Source organism: Molothrus ater, chromosome 5, assembly GCF_012460135.2.
Source record: "Molothrus ater isolate BHLD 08-10-18 breed brown headed cowbird chromosome 5, BPBGC_Mater_1.1, whole genome shotgun sequence".
NCBI classification, from domain to species: Eukaryota; Metazoa; Chordata; class Aves; order Passeriformes; family Icteridae; genus Molothrus; species Molothrus ater.
The window spans coordinates 72,620,778-72,637,136 of NC_050482.2; the positions used below are offsets into that span (position 1 = coordinate 72,620,778).

General features: G+C 38.9%; 1 protein-coding gene across 22 annotated transcripts in view; it reads left to right on the forward strand.

Annotated features, from left to right (window-relative positions):
- Nucleotides 1-16,359, forward strand: part of C2CD5 (C2 calcium dependent domain containing 5) — a 56,819-nt gene that overhangs the window by 36,138 nt on the left and 4,322 nt on the right. For 5 of the 22 annotated variants that reach the window (XM_036401363.1, XM_036401360.1, XM_036401366.1 and 2 more), the window contains 14 exons: nt 764-878; nt 2,584-2,679; nt 4,385-4,576; nt 5,582-5,768; nt 6,752-6,916; nt 7,245-7,385; nt 9,073-9,136; nt 10,779-10,840; nt 11,300-11,398; nt 11,803-11,892; nt 12,107-12,194; nt 13,212-13,298; nt 14,938-14,988; nt 16,002-16,103. In XM_036401363.1, the coding sequence (XP_036257256.1) occupies nt 764-878; nt 2,584-2,679; nt 4,385-4,576; nt 5,582-5,768; nt 6,752-6,916; nt 7,245-7,385; nt 9,073-9,136; nt 10,779-10,840; nt 11,300-11,398; nt 11,803-11,892; nt 12,107-12,194; nt 13,212-13,298; nt 14,938-14,988; nt 16,002-16,103 (1,539 nt within the window). Of the gene's footprint in view, nt 1-763; nt 879-2,583; nt 2,773-4,384; nt 4,577-5,581; nt 5,769-6,751; nt 6,917-7,244; nt 7,386-9,072; nt 9,137-10,778; nt 10,841-11,299; nt 11,399-11,754; nt 11,893-12,106; nt 12,195-13,211; nt 13,299-14,937; nt 14,989-16,001; nt 16,104-16,359 lie in introns of all 22 variants that reach the window. The other 17 variants (XM_054514962.1, XM_054514963.1, XM_054514964.1 and 14 more) reach the window with 5 other exon arrangements.

Consider the following 16,359-nt stretch of genomic DNA (forward strand, 5'->3'; position numbering starts at 1 on the left):
TGTATTTTTGTATCTTGTGGTTTTCAAGAAAAGCAGGCAGGGTATATTTAACATGTAACCTTGGGGACAATAAAGGTAATTCAAATCCATTCATGGCCATGGAGGGAAGGTGCAGTTTCCAGGATACTGACTCAAAAAGCACTGACAGCAAGCATCCTGTATTTCTTCACGTTGTAAATGTAGAGGTAGTTTCAAATCCTTATGGCTTCTCACAGCTAGAAGTGCCACAGAACTGTCTGCTTGATTAATGGTACAGTTTGGAACAAATATTTTCAAAGTCTGGTTAACAGAGAGAACTGCTTCCAGTAGGAAAACTTATTGAGGTTATTTCAGAGATAGCAAGTGCACAGCAATGTAAAATATAAGTTCACTACTAGAAAATACTGTTTCATTACTGTTAGTTTTTCAGCATTACAGAGTACCTGATGTTACACACTGCTCTGGTGTTGTTGGAAGCTGAGGGTGTGGTTTGGGACTGAAAACAGGTAGAGACTGGAAGAGCACCTACAGTATTTTAGTGTTACCTGTTGTATGGACAACAAGAATGCAGTGATCTGTGAGAGTCTGCTCACCTGGGGGAGAAACAAGATAATGAGTGAAAAAGTCCTGTTAGTGTGTCCTTGAAGTGGATAAATAGGAGGGAAAGAAAGTGTCCACATTGAAAGCACGTGCATATGAAAACCTCAGCTTTTCAGGTTAATTGCATGAAGCTTTTTGTCAGCCTGGTCCAGAATAGTGAACTGATTTATACTTTGTCTTTCAGATGAACCAGAGACACGAGATGCCTGGTGGGCAGAAATCAGACAAGAAATAAAATCCCATGCCAAGGCATTGGGTTGTCATGCTGTAGTGGGCTACAGTGAATCAACCAGCATTTGGTAAATCATGATGATGATTTGATTTTCAAAATGCCACAGAAAACGTATTTCATCATCAGTGGATTAAAAATTAACTATTCCAGTACAGATGTTGGTACTGTCTATTCTATAACTACTTCACAGAGTTTAAGTGAGATTATGAAGTTTCAGTATTAGGCATTTTTATATATGTTTAGATCTGGGTTTTAAGTTTTTTCTAATGAATGTTACAATTTTTTTATTTTAAACTAAAGCTTACAATTTGTTTTGTAGTAACAATATTAATTTATCCATTAAGCTTTCTAAACCTAATCTACCTAAATAATTAAGACTGTTCCTAAAAGTATATGTATTGAAGTTTCATTATTGGATAGCAACTGGCAGACCAGAACTTAAATGGAAAATTTCACATTTCAGGCCCAAAGAAAGCTTGTCCTGGAGCCAGGTTTGGCTGCTGATATTAAACAGAAAATTACTCTGGTTCACTATTTTGAATTGCATTTGGGAAGTAGCGAGCAAATTCAAACATCTGAATTTATTTTCTTTCAAGTTGATTTTGCCTAAATATTTTAAAGTAAAAGCATTAAAAATCTGCTTTTTTGAGGAGAGAAGTTGGAAAAGTTGTGGTTTACCATATTTTCCTCAATTACTCCCTCACTGAGGGATGAACACACCAAAATGAAGCATTTATTCCTTTGCTTGTCAGTCCCCTGGTAAAAAGCATGAGTAGTTTGTATTCTTTTTCCTACCCTAACTATGGGGAAAGAATGTTGAGAGCACAGACAGGCAGTCAGGTATTGGGTTATTTGATGCTTGCATTCTCTATAAGGAATTTAATGTTGTAGTGTTTGATTATTGATAAAATATTTATTGGAATTCCTATGCTGTATTGCCAGTTCAGCTTTATTCCATGCTCAAAGCACAAGCCTCTGTGTGTGTAAGTACTGGTCTGCCAGACATTATGTATGAAAAATTATTTTGGAAAGAGAAACAACAAAAAAAAACACCCCAAGTGTATCATTCTAGAAAATATGGGAAAGATTTTCTCTATTTTTTTTCCATATAGTACTTTCTACTGAATGCTTGAGGTTTGTTTTTTATTTAACAACTTGAGAATTATTAAAGCTCTGTGGTTGTTCTGAGAGCTTGAACTCTGCTAAATCCTAAGTATGGTTGTTTACTTTACATGCAAAATGTACCATTTTTGTAATTCTTCCTAGTAAAACTTTACTGTTTTGCCACTTCTTATCCTTCATAAACACCCTTGTCAGTGTTGAGTTGTGAAAATTGAAAGTTCATTTTGAAAATTGAATGTTAATTAAGATGCTGGGGCTCTCAACTTCTCTTTTACTTTGGTAAAAAATTATGCCTTGGTTATTTTTAACGTTTACTTGTTTTGCTGTAGTTCTTTGCACTGTTAAGCACAGAACTGAAAACCATACTTAAATCTGGTTTGCCTTTCTGTTGCCATATTATTTGTAACATGAGGCAAAGCTCTGTAGTCTTTCTGTGCAATCCTCCTTGGCCTTGTACTTAGGCAATGGTTATGGTTTAAACACCAGAAGAGGATTGTGAGTTCTAATGGGTAAAATTGCACAAGTGCACAGAACTAGTGGTGATGTTGAACCTCACTGAGACTTGCAGTAGCCTTTGAATCTGATGATTTGCTATAAAAGCACCAGCAAGCAGTAGGAATTCACTGTGTTGTTGTTCTTTTCTCTTATAGTGAAGAGGTCTGTATTTTGTCCGCATCTGGCACAGCAGCTGTACTGAACCCTAGGTTCCTTCAGGATGGCACCATGGAAGGCTGTTTGGAACAAAGGTTGTCATGGCAGCCTGGCTTCTTTTCCATAGGGTCAGAGAAGGGAGAGGTTGATTTTTTTCCTCAGAGCCAAGATAGTTCTTCTCTATTAGGGTAGGTTACAGTGTTACAGTGCAGGATGCGGGACCAACCACTTTACTGCTTTTCACTAACAACAACCACCACAGGAGTAATGGAGCTCTGCACCCAATTAGATACTCTGTTTTTATTTCTAACAGTCTCAATAAGGTAACACGTTTGACTACTAACACAGACCATAACTCGGGTTTTTCCTTCGCTGCTCTTCAGGTCTCTTTTCTCTATTTTGTATTGCACCATAAAAAATGACAGATGTTTGATAACTTAGATGAGCCAAAAGTGGCTGTGTCTGTATGTGTGTATATCTGCTCCATTAAATACTACTTATGTGTGGGAGGTAAAGCAGCTTTGATTATTAAACAAATATGATGCCAGGTTTTTCCAAAATAGGTATGTGTTTGTTGAAGTTGATGAACAAAATCATGAAACTGAAGGCCAAACATGAAGTTTCCCTTTGTCTCTGCTCTTGCAAATAGAATTTGAAGAATGAGCATTGCCACGAAGTTATTTTTGGGGAAAAAGAGTTTAATTAATGCTTATTGGTAATTTATTATGTATTCATCAGGATAGTCATCAAATATTTCAAGGGATAATTATAGTTGTAAACAAGGCTATTGATTACACTTTAGCACTTACATTGCTTTTTCCATAATAAACCAGTCAACATGGTTTATTTAGAATGTATTGTTCTTTTACTTTGTTAGCAGAAGACCATTGTCTTCTGGTGTAGACAGAGTTTTAAAAACTGTAGCCAGAACTAAAATACTTGGTTTTGTAGTCACTATATGATGGAGAGAAAGAAATATCATGTCTGTAATATAAAGAATATACCACTTTTTCAAAACCTGTATTTTGGTGCTACTAAGAGTCGTGTCATGGATTAGAAGTGCCAGAGGGAGGTAAAACAGGTAAACAGACAAAGCTCATGCTCAAGACTAGATCTGTTTGCCAAGTCTTATAATAACTAATGTTCCAAATCTGACAGACTTGCTTAAGCACCTCTGCAAAATCCCTGAGAAGAATTGTTGATGTGAAGCAGAATCCATTGGCAGGGATGCAGTTGGCCTGTGCTTTCCCTGTTCATATTTTTATAGTGCTCATTCCTGGGTATTTCTCATGGGGGGGAGAGACTGTGTTATAAGGAAATAATTCATTTTACCTTATTGTGCTGCTTCTCAGAAGGATGATTGGTTTGTTGTTTGTATTCTGCTCTTATGGGGTTTTGGGCACAATAAGAAAAAGAGAATTTCTGGTGTGTTTGGTACAGCAAATTCTGTGTGCAACTGTTGTATCATGGATTATATTTGGAAGTTACACTGCTTCAAGCCAGTTCAGTGATGTTACAGGTTTTTATGAATTGCTGGTCACTGAATGTCCTTTTTCTCAATCCCTGCATAAGAAGTTTCAATGCAAGTTTTATTGATGGCATTTTAGCAAGTAGTGTGCAACCTTTCCTTCTTGTGGTTGGTGTATTGTAATACTTGTCACACTGGTGTAATGGAGCAGAGTTCAGTTGTGGTGGATGATTTGAGTGGGTCTCTGTAGGTGTTTATTCACATGTGCACTTTCTGAGCATGGTTAACAAGATGCAGATGTTTTAAGCTTTCTCTCCATAATGTATTTTTAGGATTGAAGAAGCTTCACCACCAGGTTGTGGATTTTGCCATATCCCATATGATGAATTGAACATGCCCTTTCCTGCTCACCTCACTTACTGTTACAACTGCAGGAAGCAAAAAGTTCCTGATGTCCTTTTCACCACAATTGACCTTCCTGTAGAGGCAATAGTTGTTGGGAAGGGATGTCTTATTCAAGCCAGGTATCTGTCTAAATACTTCCTTAGTCTAGTAAAGTTTTGGAGACCTCTGAAAGAATTCCTGTTGCTAAGATCCAACGTGTCGTCAAACCTTATAGAACATACAGTTGTCATGTGTTCTTAAATAACATTTCTCTCTGAAAGTATCACTGCCCTGGTGTGAATTTCAGCTTGTAGGACTAAACCCAAAGAGGGGAAGATGACTAACATATAGTCAGAGATGGGATTGCTATGATCTGCTTTGTTACTTTCAGATCAATATAACTAATGCTTTAGCTGTGAGGGCACTTGGGTTTGGTTTGGTTTTGGGATTTTTTTCTTTCTTCCAATGTGTGTCTTGAATAACTGTATTAATAGGAATTTTAAAGGTTCTACCACTAGAAATTACAGTAGTAATTTTCTGAAATGTTTGAGGCTTGCAGCAAGAGAAGCAGATGTTTGCATGGGAGCTCTTACTAGAAGAAAAGCTGAAAATAGAAATTTTCAGATGGCACTGTCTCAAGGAGTTCTTGTAAAGAGCTGGCATGTTATTGTACTGCTGCAGCAATCAGAGGAATTGGAAAGAAGCTCCCCCAGGCTATCCAGTGAGGAGGGAATTGCAGATGGTCCAGGCATTGGGAAGAAGCTGCCCCAGGCTATCCAGTGAGGAGGGAATTGCAGATGGTCCAGGAACTGGGAAGAAGCTCCCCCAGGCTATCCAGTGAGGAGGGAATTGCAGATGGTCCAGGAACTGGGAAGAAGCTCCCCTAGGTTATCCAGTGAGGAGGGAATTGCAGATGGTCCAGGAACTGGGAAGAAGCTCCCCTAGGTTATCCAGTGAGGAGGGAATTGCAGATGGTCCAGGAACTGGGAAGAAGCTCCCCTAGGCTATCCAGTGAGGAGGGAATTGCAGATGGTCCAGGCATTGGGAAGAAGCTGCCCTAGGCTATCCAGTGAGGAGGGAATTGCAGTGGCCCCTCTGAGCCTCCCCAGATGTGTCAGAGCTCTGTCTGTGCTCTCGTGTTCCAGGCTGTGCCGGCTGAAGAAGAAAGCTCAGGCTGAGGCAAATGCCACCTCCATCAGCAACCTCCTGCCCTTCATGGAGTATGAAGTGCACACACAGCTGATGAACAAACTCAAGCTGAGGGGAATGAATGCCCTCTTTGGGCTGAGAATTCAGATCACTGTGGGGGAGAACATGCTGATGGGCTTGGCAGTAAGTACTGCTGGGATCCTGGGGCGGTTCTGCTCTCTTACAGTGTTTTTTCAGGAAGACATGCAAGTGTTGTGGGATTCAGAGTAATCAGACATGTTAAAATGGCATTTTAAGAGCAAGTGTCTTAATTATTGTAAAATCAGGGCAGACTTGTCTTTCATAACCAGCAGAAGAAGATTCGAATAGCTTGAAAATGGTAAAGGACAAGATGATTAAAAAGGGAATGAGAGGAAAAGAAACTTCAAACCGTTAATTGGAACAAATTGTAGAAAAATGATGCTATTCTTTAAAGGTCCTGTCAAAGAGATCCCTGTTCTTCAGATTGAATCTGCAGTTCCATGACAAATAAAGGTCAATTAAGCCTGTCAGGAAATCTTTTGGTCATTTGGCAACAAGGGGAAGTTCTGTTGCCTCTTCTTTGATGGAACTGAAGAAATAAATTATAGATTTGAGAAAGTCAAGAGAGGTTCATTAACAATATTTTCTAACCCCATTCTTTCATGCTAGATAAGAATAGTGAATATGCTGCTTCTTCCTGCATCAGGGGATGCTTGGGTAATTCTGGCTGCCATCTTCTTTCGTCTTTCATGATCTGTTTCCTGAAAATAGAAATAGGGTTGTCACAACCTCACTCATGCTGTAAATGGTTTGGCCAAATTTTAGATCTTCAAAAACTGGAAAAAACTATTTGCTTATGCAAAACAATCTGGGGCAGAGGCTTTAATTTTTAGTTTTTTTGGAATTTTCAGGCAAGTTTCAGAGTTCCACCATGAGAAATGGAAAAGAGGGAGTTTTCTAAAAGAATAGTGAAGTTTTTTCATAAGTGAGCAGAAGAGAAAGATCCATTTGTTTATTTACAAGAGATGCTGCTGTAATTTGCATGTTACAATGCTGTTCTAGCACAAGCATTACGGAAAGTTTATATGAAAATTTTAGGAATTCATGCTCATATACTTGTCTTTTTCTTTGTGACTTTGTGAAAGTCTGCAACAGGTGTGTATTTAGCAGCTCTGCCAACACCTGGAGGTATTCAGATTGCTGGCAAGACTCCAAATGATGGCACCTATGAGCAGCACATATCCCATATGCAAAAGAAAATAAATGATACAATAGCAAAGAACAAGGAGCTTTATGAGATTAATCCTCCAGTAAGTAAATTTTTGATTCTTAAAAAATAAAGCATGCTGATTCAAATATATGCACTGTATATCCATTTCTTCTTACTGAGTCATTTGGAACAGAAGTTTATTTACAAATAGAGATACAGACTTGTTTCACTGGATTTTGGAAAGCTGCTGGGATTTTCAGATCCCTTTGCCACATAGCCAAATCACTGTGGTATTATTTAGATGTATTTCTCAGTAGAATGATTTTCAGAATGATCTGATTCTTAGAATTGTTATTCTAACAACTTGCAGAGAGTTGAATTTTTTTTAAGCTGGGCAGAACATCTGTTAATTTTTACATTCCTTTTAGGAGTTACCTGAAGAAATTATTGGGTCTCCCATTCCAGAGCCAAGACAACGTTCCAGGCTATTGAGATCTCAGTCAGAAAGCTCTGATGAAGTTACAGAGCTTGACCTTTCACATGGGAAGAAGGATGCTTTTGTCTTGGAGGTGATGAACATTTGCACTACTCATGTTCCTACTTTTCTTCTCCTGAAATATATATTTAAAAATTTTTTCTTACTCATCTCCAAGAACAGTTCCTAGCTTGTGTATGGATTTTCCCCTTTTGTATCAATAGAATAAGTGAAGTACTACATTTTGCTTTGTCTCTCTTTTCCTGACTATTTGCTTAAAGCACAGCTCTGTCTACAGACTGTTTGCAGAAAGATTGCCCTGCTGTTCATGAATACGTAGCAGTCTCTAGATTAATTAATAGGAGCTGTTAAGAAATGTTCTTCTGCTTGCTTCAAGCAGCAGATCAGACTAATCAAGAACTCAAGATCTATTTTCACAAACACCGAGGTTCTGTGTTGCCACACTTTATATCTAGCAGATAAAAAGATTGTATTTTCTTCCTGCTTCCAAGCTCTTACTGTTGTAGACGAACATTCAGAATTATTAGTTTCCAGAACGGGATGCATTCAAAGCATTCAAAAAACTGCATGTGCCAAGAGAGCACATAAAAGATGATTTTCTGAATTTCAGCTATTGCTTTTCATAATTTAAGAAGTCACAACTTGTGACAATACCTTCCAGTTCTTTCTACAGCTGCAACCAGAAAGAGCAACACCTGCAGATAAATAAAGGGTGTGGATTTCTGTCACCTCTCTCTTCACTGAATTCAAAGACACAATTGAACATTGTCTGTTTTGAGGTCTTGAATACTCCAGCAAGTGTTTACAAAGGGCTGGAGTTCAGTCATCCTGTAGATACAGACAGTACAAATTCCTGTCACTGACTACAATCCACTTCCAAATACAGCCTGCAATTGCAGCCTGAGGTGCATCTAAGGCTTTGTTCATCTTCACAAATCACCATCCTCATGGAAAATAATCCGGAAGAAAGGTGGTGGATAGGAAGAATGAGGGAGCACTATAACAGGAGTTTGTTTGAGAACAGGAGTATGAAAGGAGAGTGAAAAGATAACAGGATAGGAGAGTTTGGGATAATAAATATAGATTGGTTGGTGCTTTTGCAAAAAGGGTCGAATACCTTAGTAAAAAAACAGGATTTTTGCAAGGCATGTATAGAAAAAATTACTTTTTATCTGTGGAGTTATTTACTACTGTCTTATTTGAGAAGTTGGGTTTATGATTAATTGGCTATCAGAAACAATATCCAGAAGGTTTAGTTGAACTCCTGACCAAGCTTTCAAGAGTGAAATCATTGTTCACTGGAGCTATATAAGAAAAAGTAGTAAAAATGTCATTGTGATGAGGATGTGCTGAAAGAGGCTGAGATGCAGTTATGAGAGCTAAAGATACCTGGGTTGGTTTTGTATAGTTTTTGAGTTGTTTTTTGAAGGAAAGAAAAAGACAACCCCTTTAAATGGAGTGGGAGAAGGAGACCCATTACTTGACAGAAAACCCTTCAATACTGAAGCTAAATTATAAACCATTTCTAAAACACTTGATAAGAAAATGTTGGCAGTTACTGGTAAATGTGGATCTCTTGCAGGTCAGTAAGACAGGATGAATGTAAAGGCACACCAGAATATTTACAGCAGGCAGCAGGGTCTCAGTCTGATCTGAAATAGGAGTGTTAAAGGTTGAATGGAATGCAGGTTATTTGATTTCTTTTGGAAGCTTCCTACTGGCACAGCAACGTGATTTTCTCAATTATTCCCTTTTTGCAGATTGATGACACAGATGCAATGGAAGATGTGCATTCTTTACTGACAGATGTTCCACCACCTTCTGGTATAGTTACAACCATGTTTTTCTCATTTATGCTGTAGGCTGCAAAATGACAAAATTTGACTAGTTTTATTAAAAATTACTTTAAAAGTTCCAAGACAACTGACAATATTGCTGTTTCTGCAGATTTTTAGACTGAATTACAGATTTCAGGGTAATGAAAGAAGAATGGAGAACTAATGATGGCCTGGTATCAGTTGTCTTTATGCTATTTATTGTTGTATAGATATGTCATACCTTTCCCGGCAGAACTGCTGGATCTGGATAAGAGGCAAATGTAGGTGTCCATTATTGGAAATGGCTCTGGACATTTGATTTGTCCTTGTCCTTCCTCTTGTCATTGTGAATTTCCCTGTGTTTCTTCTGAGAAAGTCTTGGTTTCCTACCTAATAACTGATACCAGTGTTAATCCTGTCAAGCTCAGAACTGTCCTTGTATTATCTATTACTGTCACCCAGGCTTTTATTCCTCACTGATTATCCAGTTCTGCTGCAGTTGATTTTACTGCCCTAAATTAAGGCCATCAGCCATCATCTTGTTTTATCCTCTTCTGCATGTAAGCCATGAATGTGTTTGAAGCACAAAATCCAAAATTACAGATGTGTTCACCGTGTACATGAAGCATTTTTGTCCCTCTTTTCCTAGTCTTACATTTGCACTTCATTTGGTAGTGCCTCACTGTTAGTTGGTGAGGGGCTGGGGGTGCTTCAGCTGCTCTGGCTGAGCAGTGACACCCACACCCCTACACTGAGGAGAGCAGCAGGAGCAGTCACTCCAGCACCTCATCACTTGGAGGTTAAAGAGAGTTCTCTGGTAGGGGAGTAAGTTGGTGCTTCAGTGTCAATGAGCTCTTTGATCTTTGGCCTCTTCTGTGGTTTATAGGGAATCCTTCTTTTTCACTTGCCTTTTGTTCAGTATCTCCTTCAGACACTTGTTCAAGACAAACAAACAGGGCACTGGTTTTCTGCTCTTGTGGAAAGCTCTACTACACTGCTGTAAAAAGAAAAGCATGGTTTCTGCTCTCATGTTATTGTTTCTGCATATCCTTTCTAAATCTTATTTGATTCTTCAACAGAATTCTTGCTTTTGATGTTCTGGAAGACAGTCCATTAATATTTATACCCTCTGCAAGCTGCTACACAATTGCTTTTCTAGCTCATTTTGTGTTTTTACATAGGCCCTACCAGACTGGGCTCTTTTCTGCCTATTTAACTCTATCTTCAGGATTTCAGAATCACTGACTTGCTGTTAATAACTTCTTTTACTCTGCTGTTTAGTCGTTATAATTCTGTTTTGCATTTGCAATCAGTCACTACTGTAGTTCCTTTACAGCCTTTACTGTGCTCTCCATTAAGGGTTGGCTTTTTAGCTTTTCATATCACACCTTTTTTAAAAATTTCCTCGTTTGTGCATAGTTTATCTAATAGAAATAGGTGGAGCAGTTGTGGATTTGGGGTGTTGGCTCCTCCTACAAGAATTCTGTATTTGTTTTTTGAATGTTGATCTCATTTCTGGTCTAATACTCAATATTCAAAACCACAGGAGGGAAAATACTTGCAAAGCCTTGTCACATATGTTTCCTTTACGAGTATTTTTATATCACAGCGTATAAAATAGATTTTTTTCACAAATATTTTCTTCACAGGATTCTACAGTTGCAACACAGAAATTATGCCTGGTATAAATAACTGGACACCGGAAATTCAAGTAAGGTTATTCAAAATTGAAACTTTCGCTAAATTGTGTTGAAATGTGCTGTAGTAATTTAAATATATATTTTGAAAGCTAAATTCAAAGGACACCCTTGTGACAGAAATAAAAGTAGTATTTTGGTAAGAACAATAAGGTATGAGAACCTGGGCTTTTGTCTGTTTGGTTTTTTTTAATGCTGTCATGTAACAAATAACCTAACACAGAAATATGAAAGTAATTACAGTAAATTTAAACTTCAAGGGTTTGGCTTTGTGAAAGGTTTGGCTAGATTTGAAGCCCCTTAAAGGGAACAGGTTGACCGTATTGCTTAGCTAACTTATTTTGTTACTTATTGAACATAAATATTAACATATTTTACATTATTTTCCTTCTTTATGAATTTGGGTTTAAGACAGTGGATGAAATATATTTGCATATGTTGGCAAAAAATCCCCATGTTTGTTTCTAATTCAGATGTTCACAGCAGTTAGAGTGTCCAGATTAAGCAACATTAACCCAACAAATCAAACACTCAATAAGAACTTTAATGATCTCTGTGAGAATCTGCTGAAGGTAAGAATCTTATTTCAAATACTTTTTTATGTGTTCAAATGGGGGCCAGGGAAAATTCAGCTGTACTGAAATTAACATGTGCCTCATCATTTTGAAAATAGACTGCAAAGTGTCTGTAATTAGCTGTGTAAAGATAGGTTCAGCCTGTTTTAGTATATTAGGGAATTCCAGAGCTTGTGGAACCTGGAGGAGTCCTTTGACTAGCAGGATACTCGAGAAATAGAATCAGCTCCACAGGAAATTGCATTCTGTCCTGACTTCACAAATGTAGTTCTTCTGCAAGAAAAAATTAATATCATGAGATGACTTCTGCTATGAAGAGAGTTTTGATCCCTAATTTCTCTGACATAAACCAGCCACCCCTTTTCCCTGAGTATCACGGAATGATCTCCTGTCTCCAACAGAGTTTGTATTTCAAGCTGCGGTCCATGGTCCCCTGCTGCCTTTGCCACGTCAACTTCACCGTGGCTCTGCCAGAGGATGAGCTGGTTCAGGTGAGGGAATTGCTGCCTCCAGGCACAGCCCTAGGTGCTGCTTGCTGCTCAGGGTAACCAGGGCTAGGATTTCATTTACTGCTATGGCTGCTGAATTCCTCCATGACTTTTCCCTGGTGTGTTTCTATGCAGAGAACTGCTTGTTTGCAAAATTATTTTTCAGATTGCACAAGAGATGAACTTACCTAATATGCCAAGTATTTCTGATTTGCAGATTGCAGTCACAGCTGTTGCCATTACATATGACAAAAACCAAGCACTACAAGCCAACAAAGCACCTACAGAAAAATCACAGCAAAGAGGTAAATATTGTGAGGCATCTTTCCTTTTTTATCCCCAGTGCCTAATGAGTCTGGATTTTAATTTCAGTTACACGTACAGACCACAGAATATTCTGAGTTGAAAGGGACCCACAAGGATCATCAAGTTCAAATATACATATTTTTCAGAGAGGGTCTTTCAACACATGGAGGTTTTTTAGAGCTCATGTACTTGACCTCCAGCAGGATGACTTATCAAGTATTACATATTAATTAATCCACAAATTTATGGTACTTCTGTCTATGATAGTAATTTGATTAAAAGGTTGGTGTAACAGATGATGACATTTCTGTTGTATTTTGGAACATGTGTAAATCATCATCATCAGGGAATACTTGTTCTTATAAGTATAAATTTTGTCTGTACTTGAAGGACATGGAAAATAAAGTATTTGTAATACTTTTAAAAACCCCAACCTTCTGCAAACCCTTAGGCAGGTCAGTAATAGTTTTGGAGTTCAGCGAAGCACATGGAGGGGATGGAATAGACTGCTGTGGTCTGCATAGGTCACCTTGCTAGTGAAGCACCAGCTGATGCTAGAAATGCAAGTGTGCAGTCTGCAGGGGGATTCAGACAGAGCTCTGAGCATACTCAGCTTTCAGACTGGAATTAGATAGTAGAACAGAGCCACCTGTTTCTAAAACATTAGTTATAGCTGATAGATATACTGTATTCTTCAGTACAGTGAAGTGTTTCCTTGCATGTGAAATAAGGGCTAACTTTTATTGTAATAGCTGACAAAGGTCCAACTGCAGAATCAAAACAAAAATGCATGAATGGCCTTCATTTTTCTCCTAAAAACCTCAAATCCTCTTCAGTGGAGCACAAGCTCTGTTCAGTGTTGCAGCTGGATTTGTTTCTGCAGAACTGCATCACTTTATGCACATGCTGAAAATAGCTGTTCAAGTCAGACCTGACTAAACTGACTTTGCTTGTAATTACTGGCAAATCTTATTTTGGGGGGTAATTATCAGTTGGCCATGTTTTCTTTGTTGAAGCATCTACAGACAATGAAGAACAGCTGCAATTTCCCTTGGAACTTTCCTCTGATCCCCTTTCTTCTCAGCCATTCTCTCCAGCTAAAGGTGAGTTAAGGGGAAGAATATTCAGCTGTTGTTTTTTATGGATATTGAGTTCTGCTCTTTCATAGTTGTAGAGGCTTTAAAATATCTGTACTTCACAGGCTTTAAATGTGCTTTGCTGCCTAAGCATAAAGGGTGTATTTACTCCTTTTGTGAAATTTTTTGAGAGTCACAGAAGATGGCTTGGCTGGTCATTCTGTCTATATTGCCTGTCTTTGCATTTAGAATATTGGAGATGCTGCAAGCCACTGGGTGCAGGGTGTCATCTGACATAGCTATCAATTAAATAATAATTAGCCTTGTCCCATACTGTAAATGGCCCATATAAAGTACCTCCGTGTTTTCTCAGCCTCACAGAATTAATCTCATTGTTTTCATGATGGGAAATACTTATCTGCCAGATACTGATTGCATGCAAATTTCGTTTAAGTGAAAGGAGACTAACCTTGTATAGTAAATAATCTGTACAGTGCTTCACACTGTAGCTGTTAAACAGCTGCTTTATTTTACCTGAGTTAGAGCTGCATTTCAAGAATGGCTGTCACAGTTCTATGACTGCTTTAAAAATTCACTTCATTGAAATCAGCTGTCTTTAATTCCTTCTCCCTTGTTGGATTATCTACCAAAATGGTTACTGAGAGGAAATTAAATATCTGGGAATTACTGTAAATGTTTGAGCTCCCTTTTGCCTGTTACTTCTTTTGTATAAAGAAGGGTGCCTTCCACACTTACTTGTAGTTTCAGAGGCCAGATTAATTTCAGCAAAAAGATTTTTATTGTTTGGGGTTTTTTTAATGCTTAACTTTAAATTTGCTACATTTTTTATTTTTGAAAAGAGAAGCTACCCAGAGATTTCTGTTGGTGTCTGTAGCCATTGCTGGGCTGTGCTGTGTGTGCTGGGCACTGACCAGAGGAGGGCAGCCTGTTCCCATGGACCCCTTTTCCTCTGTTCTCCACATCCCATATCGTGCTGCAGGCAGGGCAGTTCAGCCTGAAAACTGTTCCATCTGTCCTTTCTCCACAACCTCGTTGTAGTTACATTGGCTTAAAAGGTTATTTGATATATTTTTACTTTTCTGTAGGATTGTTGTTTTAAAAATCCTGATTTACAGTCTTATACAGTAGTGACCTTTGATGAGTAAACATATTAAAATTGCAAGGTAGATTGAGTAAAGTGAGTTATTTACACTAACTCTGTTATCAAAGTACACAGGTTACTATATAGAGGGTGGGGTTTTTTCATACTTGACTCAAAAATCTTTTTAAGGGTCAGAGAATTGTGGAGTAGTTTGGGTTGGAAGGGACCTTAAATCCCATCCCAATCCAGCCCTGCCATGGCAGGGACACCTCCCACTGTCCCAGGTGCTCCAGCCCCAGTGTCCAGCCTGGCCTTGGGCACTGCCAGGGATCCAGGGGCAGCCCCAGCTGCTCTGGGCACCTGTGCCAGGGCCTCTGCACCCTCACAGGGAGGAATTCCTGCCCAATATCCCATCCCAACCCACTCCCTGTCAGTGTGAAGCCATTCCCCCTGTCCTGTCACTCCAGGCCCTTGGAAATAGTTCCCTCCCATCTTTCTTGGAAGCTGTTTTCCTGTAACTCTGCTGAAGAGATGATCTGAACGCAATTAATTTTGTTTTGTTAGAAGCCCTGGAGGGTGCAAGTTCCCACACAGGTATTCCTGCTGCTCAGAGAGGTGAGTTTCCTTAATTTAGCCATCTGCCAGAACAGAATGAGCATTCCTGGGATATTGGTATACTCTTTTTGGATGTGTCTTACTCCAGGAAGTGTTTACTACTTAACTGAGAGTGCATGCTCTGGTGTGGCTTAATGAGATCCTAATATTTTGATGTGATTTTTCATTATGAAGTTAGATTTGTAGTAATGACAGCCTCTCTGTCAGGTACATTGATGTAACTTGATGTGACAGACAATGAGTCCCTGGTCAGAGAGCTGTTTTGCCTGTGTCAATTTGAAGTTAGCATGTGTTCCTCCCGTTTCTTCAGGATAATGAAGAAACGGTGTTTGCAACCCCCCCCCTTTTTTTTAAAGATGTGCAAACACCCCTGCAACTAATAGCAAAAGTCATAGCAGAAACAACTCTTACTTCTCATTGTAATGATGGTGGGAGGGGTGTTGGAGGGAGGATGCTGGGGCAAGGAAGACTGTTCTGTAAGGAAGACTCATTTGTGTTAAAAACAGAGGTGTTGTTTCAGTTTGTGACTCTTACCCTCATCACCAAAGGTTTTTCTTTTTTCACTCTGTAGCAGGTTAGTTATTGATAAAGACATTTGGGAAATTTAAATCCTGATCAGCAGCTCTTTGTAAGGGAAAAAAAGCAATGAAAATTAAAAAAGGCTTAAATAAAGTTTAAAAAGCCATAACTTACAGCCTAAATTGAGATGATAAAAAAACCTAATCTAGCATAAGTCCTTAATGACTGTATTTGCATGTTTTTTCAGTGCTGAAGTCCCACTCAGGCAGTTGGTTCAGAGCTGGGACACCACCAGAAATGGGTACTCTGGTTTGGACAAGTCCAAGCCTAGCCTGTAACTTTTGCTCTTAGCCAGACCTGCACACGGATGGTTGTTCTCTCTCAGACAGGAAGCATTGCCTCCTCAAAAAGGAGCACTGGGATGAGCAAGAGACATCATCCATATATTTTTTTCTGTTTTTTTTTTTCTTTTGTTTTTCTGTCTGTGTTTCCAGCAACGTCAGTTGATTACAGTTCCTTTGCAGACAGATGCAACAGCTGGATAGAGCTCATTAAACTGAAAGCTCAGACCATAAGGCGCGGATCAATTAAGACAAGTAGGCGGCTGTTTCTACCACGTTCTGATAATCTGAGACATATCTCTGATTTCCCAGTGGTGACTTAGTGGAGTGCCCTGCCCAGCAGGAGCATTGCAGATCACGTGTGAGGGTGAAAACTGCTGGCATTGTCCTGTAACCTCACGTAGGGTTGATAAACTGTAGCATAAAAAGCAAAATAAAGTCTTGCTGTAATTAGTTCTCCATTCATGTGTACGCCTACTAATTGTATAACATCCACTGCATGGATGTAGGT